A 7,317-nucleotide genomic window follows, 5' to 3' on the forward strand; every position below is an offset into this window, starting at 1 on the left:
TTTTTTTTTTTGAGACAGAGTTTCGCTCTGTCGCCCAGGCTGGAGTGCAGTGGTGCGATCACCATGTTAGTTAGGATGGTCTCAATCTCCTGACCTCATCATCTCCTCGCCGAGGCCTCCCAAAGTGCTGGGATTACAGGTGTGAGCCACCACCCCCGGCCTAGTTGGATTTTTAAAAATCTGTTATTGTGTAGTTTCTCTTGGGGGCACTATTTCAACCAAGTCCAACTTTCCCTTGTCCAAATATTCTTGCCAATATAAATTTTGTCAAGATTATTTTTTCTCAGCATTTGTTAGTCAAATCTATTTGACAATAAGCCACAGTAAGTTTTTTTATAATTTATTTTACTTATTTATTTATTGAGATGGAGTCTTGCTCTGTCACCCATGCTGGAGTGCAGTGGTACAATCTCAGCTCACTGCAACTTCTACCTCCTGGGTTCAAATGATTCTCCTGCCTCAGCCTCCTGAGTAGCTGGGACTACAGGGGTGTGCCACCACATCCTGCTAATTTTTGTATTTTCGGTAGAGATGGGGTCTCACCATGTTGGCCAGGCTGGTCTTGAACTCCTGACCTCATGTGATCTGCCCGCTTCGGCCTCCCAAAGTGCTGGGATTACAGGCATAAGCCACTGCGCCTGGGCTAAGTCACAATAAGTTTTGTCGCATGCGGTTGTAACTTTTAGCTTTATTTTGGGTGCGTTATTGACCTGGACCTTGCACTGAATTTTTAGCCAATCCATGGGGAAATCATGGGTGAGGTCTAGGGGGAGGTCATCATCCAGAAGACCCAAAGCCGCAAGGGTGGGGCCCAGATCACAGCCTGGTGAAACAGTGTGGCTGGAGCCTTTACTTCACACACACTCAGCATTCCGTAACCCAGGAAACCAGACTCCCCGGGCCCCCACCTCCCAAACTGCGACAGTCCCCATGCACCGCCCCCGCCCTCTCCCATAAGGGCACCATCCGTGTGCCATTATGTGGGCTGAGATCCTACCTTGCCTCTGAGTGTCACAGTCTGAGAAGGTATCACCACCCTGACCCCGCCTGTGTCACAGCCATGGCCCACTACCCATCCCATCTCATACACAGCCTCTCCCTGTCCTACTGAGGCTACCTGGTGGACTCCAAAATGGCCCTCTCCTCTCTCCTGCTCCAGGTGTGGGCTACAGACTCAAATACTGTACCTGAGGTACAGGTACACGTACCCCATATCTCCCCTCTCTCCTGCTCTGCGTGTAGGCTACAGACTCAGGTACCCCAGATCTCTCCTCTCTCCTGCTCTGGGCCTGGGCTATAGACCCAGGTACCCCAGGTTTGTCCTCTCTCCTGCTGCAGATATTGGCTATAGACCCAGGTACCCCAAGCCTCCCCTCTCTCCTCCTCCAGTGTAGGCTATAACCTAGGTACCCCAGGCCCAGCCCCCCCGGTCACTCCAGTCATTTCCCTGAGCCCCTCCGGTGGGGACACACGCCAGTTTCGGACGTGGTTTTCTCTGAGATCATGCACCTGGAGGCATGGACTCAAAATGAGGGTCCCCAAGGAGGCGTGTCTTTAGCTGGGCACCCCGATGGCTGCCTCTCAGGGATGTCTCTGCAGCTGGGTGCAGGTGTCATCATTGAAGCCTGTGTAGGGGCTCTGGACCCTGGACACCCTCCTTTGACCATCTTCTTCCTCACAGAGGTAGATGACTCTGAAGGGGCCCCATGCAGGCCTACCTGGACCACACCCCAGTCCCCCACTGCCCTGGTTATGGATGATCAGGAATGGCCTGGTCAGGGCCTGCTGGCTGGGACCTCGTGCTCGTACCTGCACAGGTGCGGCAGTGCAGCCGCGGCCCTCGTGGGGTGGACGGGGGAGGGCAGAGAGCTTTCTCTGGGACAACCGTGGGTGTGGGAGCTGATGCATGTCCCGGCCTGGGACTGGAGCTTCCATCCGGGGCTGACCGAGAGCCTCGTGTGGATCTGGCATGGGTTCTGAGGTACCTGGCCACGGGGGCAGGGTCTTTGTCTCAAACACCCTTGCCTAAGCCAGCCCGTGGGTGGGGGTTTGGGGAGGCCTGCCAGGGATATGGGGCAGAGGACAGGTTCAGGTTGGGCCCAGGGCGCTGAAACAAACAGGACTGGGGCCGCAGTGCCTGACCCCAACCAGAGGATACACGGGGTGGGCAGCTCCGCTGGGTTAGGGTTAGGGTTAGGGTTAGGCTTAGTGGTCCTGCCCATCATCCCCTTTGCCCTCTTGGCCGTCAGCACCAGCTCTGAGCTGCTGCACAAGGGACAAGGTGTACGAGGTGGAGCTGCCCCTTGGGTCCTGGGCTCCCATGTGGGCTCAGCCCACCCTCAACTCCACAGGTGGAGCTGGCCTTGCCAGGTGGGTGGGCAGCCTTGGGGCATGGAAGGGTCGCAGCACTGGCCATGTCCTGATCCCAGGGCACAGAGCAGCTTGGGGGAGGGCACCCCATCAGAGGGAGTGCAGAGAAGTGGGAGGAACCCCTCACAGGTCCAAGTCACAGCCCCAGCATTTCCAGGGGGCTTTGGACAACTCACCTTGCCTCGGTTTCTCCATCTGTGAAATGGAAACACAGGCTGCTGGGAGGGCTACGCTCAGTGTGCCAGGCACACAGCCCCACCGCCGTGGCTACACTCAGTGCAGGGCTCACCCCAGTCTCAGGAGATGAATCAGGCAGGACGTGCAAAGCAGCAGAGGCAGAAAGACAGGGGCACGGAGGGTGGGGGGACACCCAGGGAGCCTGTGGGAGCCCACGAGCCCCAGGAGCAAACCCAAGGCGGCCCTGTGCTGCAGCCTTCGGGGGCCCCAGCAGGGCCCAGCCTAAGGGGCTGGGGTGCAGGAGGGAGGCTTGCCTGGATGTGTCCGGGAGGGAGGCTGGCCTGGCTGCGGGGGCGGTGGGGGCAGGAAGGGAGGCTGACCCAGCTGTGGTGAGGGTGGGGAGGAGGGAGGCTGGCCAGGCTGTGGTGAGGAGGAGGGAGGCTGGCCCGGCTTTGGGGCAGTGGGGCAGGTGGTAAAAGGAGGGAGCCTGGCCCAGCTGTGGGCAGGGAGGGCCTCACAGGGAGCAGACGGCGCCCCTCCTCCCAGGGCCTTTCCTGTTTGCCAGGCTGTGTCTGAGGGGGGTGTGACTGCGGGTCCTGGGGGGACAAAGACCACCATGCCACTTGTGGAGGGGGCCGGGAACACCCCCGAGGATGGGGGATGTGTCACAGGAAGTGAGTTCTGTCTCCGTGGACGGTGCAGGACCTGGTGAACCCCAGAGACCGCCTGCCTTTGTGAGAGAAAAGCCTGGGGGGTCCTGAGGAGGTATTTGAGCCTGTCCCCAAGGCCAGACTCCCCCCACTTCCCTGCGAAGAATCGCCCCATGCAGCGCGGCCCCCCAGAAGAAACAAGGTCTCCTCCTGCCCCTCATCCCCACAGGCCAGAGGCGCAGCTGGGCAGCTGGTGGCCAGACCCAGGTCAGGGCAGAGGTTAACGTGCTGGGCTGGGCAGAGGCCTGGGGGGGCAGGCGTGTGGTCGCAGGGACAGGGGTGTCTGGACTATACTAGGGCTGGGGTCAGGGCTCCCCCAACTATTTCATGGAGTTGGTGGGTGGGGCAGGGGTTGCAGAAGTGGGAATTGCAGAATTGGGAAGAAGGAAGCCTCCAGGATGCCCAGACAGAGGAGAGCAGAAGGCTCCCAGACCTCTCCGTGAGGAGGCATTGGTGAGATTTAAAGCAAAGAAAAATCAAGAAACCCACAGGCAGGGATAACTTAAAACTTAAAAACCTTACCTCACCAGGGCTTTAAAGGCAAAGAGCAACGCAGACCCTCCAGCGGCCGACGTGCACGTGCAGTGGGGATGGGGGCAGGGAAAGAGCAGTCCAGAGCCGGGACATGGCGTGGCCTGGGGCGGTATGGGGTCTGAGACTGTGGGGGACCTGATTGGCCCATGTGAGCAGATCTCTGCCTATTGCTGCCTCAGTTTCTCAATCTGTCAAATGGGGACAGTGACCCCACACAAAGCCTGAGGGTAGCGGGGTGGAGAGCACTGGGGTGGGGCCATGGCAAGAAACCAGAAGAGGCAACACTGGGCATTAAGGGCCCCTGTACATGAGCCTGTCCCCCATGGCAGATGAGTCCCTGCTGCAGGGATGCAAGGACGGAGGCTCATGTTTTCCTCATGATTCTATGTGGTCTTTTCCCAATTTTCTGTGAAAGGAGGGGCACCATTTTCATATTAAAAGCCCATATATTAAAGCCAACATTCACATGCAGTTTAGGAGTTTATAACAATGTCCTATTACAATATTAATGCTAAACAGACTGCCTTGTTTGGTAGTTTGTGTCCTCTTATTTTTACTTATATATATATATTTTTTCGAGACAGAGTCTCACTCTGTCACCCAGGCTGAAATACAGTGGTGCAGTCTCAGCTCACTGCAACCCCTGCCTCGAGGGTTCAAGCAATTCTCCTGCCTCAGCCTCACAAGTAGCTGGGATTACAGGCACATGGCACCATGCCTGGATAATTTTTTTTTATTTTTAGTAGAGACGGGGTTTCACCATGTTGGTCAGGGTGGTCTCGAGCTCTTTTTTTTTTGAGACGGAGTCTCGCTCTGTCGCCCGGGCTGGAGTGCAGTGGCCGGATCTCAGCTCACTGCAAGCTCTGCCTCCCGGGTTTACACCATTCTCCTGCCTCAGCTTCCCGAGTAGCTGGGACTACAGGCGCCCACCACCTCACCCGGCTAGTTTTTTGTATTTTTTAGCAGGGATGGGGTTTCACCGTGTTAGCCAGGATGGTCTCAATCTCCTGACCTCGTGATCCGCCCCTCTCGGCCTCCCAAAGTGCTGGGATTACAGGCGTGAGTCACCACGCCGGATATAAAATACATTTTTTTTGTTTTTTGAGACAGAGTCTTGCTTTGTCACCCAGGCTGGAGTGCAGTGGCGTGATCTTGGCTCACTGCAAGCTCCGCCTCCCAGGTTCCCGCCATTTTCCTGCCTCAGCCTCCCAAGTAGCTGGGACTACAGGTGCCCGCCACCATCCCCAGCTAATTTTTTGTATTTTTAGTAGAGACGGGGTTTCACCATGTTGGCAAGGATGGTCTGGATTTCCTGACCTTATGATCCGCCCGCCTCGGCCTCCCAAAGTGCTGGGATTACAGGCGTGAGCTACCGCACCCAGCCTAAAATACATTTTTTTACAAGGAGTAAAATGCCTCAATCGTGTTCTAATTTTAAAAGGCCCTGCTGCACCTTTCAGGCAGGTTGGCTGATAAGACCAAGCCCAGCCATGTCCATGAGCCACCACAGTCTCCACCACAAACCTCTGTGCAAACATGGTTTTCTAAACTGTGCCCCTCACAAAGCTACAAGTCAAAGATCCTCAAATCTGCCCACATCTCAGCAAATGTGGACAAACTGGGCAGAAACTCAACTCTATGATAACAGGACACAAAATAGGGGCCAATTTAAGTTGTGTGTCGAAGGCTGCTGCACACATTGTTCCTGAGGCATCCAACAGAACAGGAGCTGGGGACAGCTGGTCTAGACTGAGGCAGATCTTACAGGACCAACAGGTTGTGATGCCTGCTGTGTAGTAACGACCAATACATTGAGACAGCAGAGTTTGCAGCAGAGAAACAGTGTCACAATCCCTGGGCACTGAGCGAGGAGATGGGGGGGACCTTCAAATCCATGTCCCTGAGTTCTGGGCTGGGGTTTTTAAGGTAATTGTGGCAGGTGAGGGACTGTAAAATGGGGTCATCAATTGTCCAGGGAAAGGGGATAAGTCCCCAGGATGTGGACCCTGTGTTCTTTGGCGCATCAGCTCCTGGTGGGGGTACTTCAGACCAGCTGGGTCAGTCGTTTCATGTGTGTGCAGGACCTGTCAAATAGGAAACTTCACATTTTACAACGTTTAAGTTGTTACCTACAGAACAGTTATGGGAACCTCTACTCTTGTGACAGGGTCTGTGTGATTCTGGGGCCACAGGCACCAAACAGCTCTGAGGAAGGGGTTGGGAGGCAGGCCGACCTCACCATGAATGCTGAGCGAAATGCAAGCTGGGTTTGTTTTCCTCTCTCTCCTCCCTTCTGCCCTGATTAATTTAATAAAGTTTATAGGGATGGTTTCAATAATGATGTTGTGTCCACAAAGTCAACAGAAAAGGAGAAAAAGCCAGTCCCCGTTGGCTCCCTATGCCCTCAGCCATCCAGGCACATGGGAAGGGAAGCTGCCCAGCTGCAGAGCCGCGGATGAGCTGAGCGGGCGCCGCACGCACGGGTTTACGAACTTCAGAGAGAAACGCTCTCCAGGCGCCCAGTGGACTCCATGCTTCAGGAACCCCAGTTCCCACGGGGCCCTCACCGAAGGAATCACGAAATGCTCAAGGAAAGCAAGGGTCCCTGAAGAGGCGAATGCTCCAGGGAAGCGCCCCCTCCTGACAACGCAGAGATTTCACTTGGGAAACGGGGCGAGGGGGAACGTGGTGAGAAGCTCCTCTTCAGGTGGAGGGCAGCCCGGGAGAAGGCCCGTTGCTGAACCGAAGGCGAAGGGCGCTGCTGGGCTCCCTGAGATTCAGAAGCACGTCCGGAGTCCGCCTGAAGCCCAGTCTTGTCAGCTCAGGCCCTGTCTCTGGGGCGCATTCACAAGCAGTCGCGGGCGACTTAGGAGGAGGGAGTTGTACGGAATGAAGGAGTCGGCCATCGCCCAAGTAACGGGGTGGGGGTGGGAGAGGACGACTAAGTTCTGTCTCCATAGAGACGTGCCCGCCGAGCAGCAACATTACTAACGTTGGCCGCGCCGAGACGCACAGCCAAGGTCCAGCGGGAGCCCACGAGTGAAGGTTGGCAAAGCTGCCCTGACCCCCGAGACCCAAAGCCCCAATCTGCCTCCCCAAAAGCCTCGTGACCCTGAGACGCGTCCCACCTCTAGGCCTGGGGCCTATAATATTTAGGCTGGGTAAGAGGAAGGGCTAAGCTGGGGAAGGGGCCGGGGTCGCTGCCTTCACCAGTCCTGGTGGTCCAGGCACCAATCCATGGCGCCCAAGAAAAAGCGCGGGCCGAGCGCGGGGAGCCAGCCAGGGGGTGCGGCGGCCGCGGGTGTCGAGCAGCCGCTGTCTGAGCGGGCGCAGTACCTGCAACGCGAACACGCGCTGCTCTCGGAGCAGCTGGACGCCTGTGAGGAGCGCGTGGACCAGGTGCTGCGGAAGAACGCCTTCCTGGACCGCCAGGCGCTGCGCCTGCGCGAGGAGAACCGGCTCTACGCCAGCTACGTGAGCGCGCGCGCCCAGCGCTGCGCCAACGCCATTGTCCGGCTGGACGAGC

General features: G+C 57.0%; 1 protein-coding gene across 1 annotated transcript in view; it reads left to right on the top strand.

Annotated features, from left to right (window-relative positions):
* Positions 1-7,028: 7,028 nt before the first annotated feature.
* Positions 7,029-7,317, top strand: part of CCDC166 (coiled-coil domain containing 166) — a 1,413-nt gene continuing 1,124 nt past the window's right edge. The window contains exon 1 of the mRNA XM_011938217.1: positions 7,029-7,315. Coding sequence (XP_011793607.1) covers positions 7,029-7,315 — 287 coding nt within the window. The remainder of the gene's footprint in view (positions 7,316-7,317) is intronic.

Source organism: Colobus angolensis, unplaced genomic scaffold, assembly GCF_000951035.1.
Source record: "Colobus angolensis palliatus isolate OR3802 unplaced genomic scaffold, Cang.pa_1.0 Scaffold17, whole genome shotgun sequence".
In the NCBI taxonomy this organism is placed as follows: Eukaryota; Metazoa; Chordata; class Mammalia; order Primates; family Cercopithecidae; genus Colobus; species Colobus angolensis.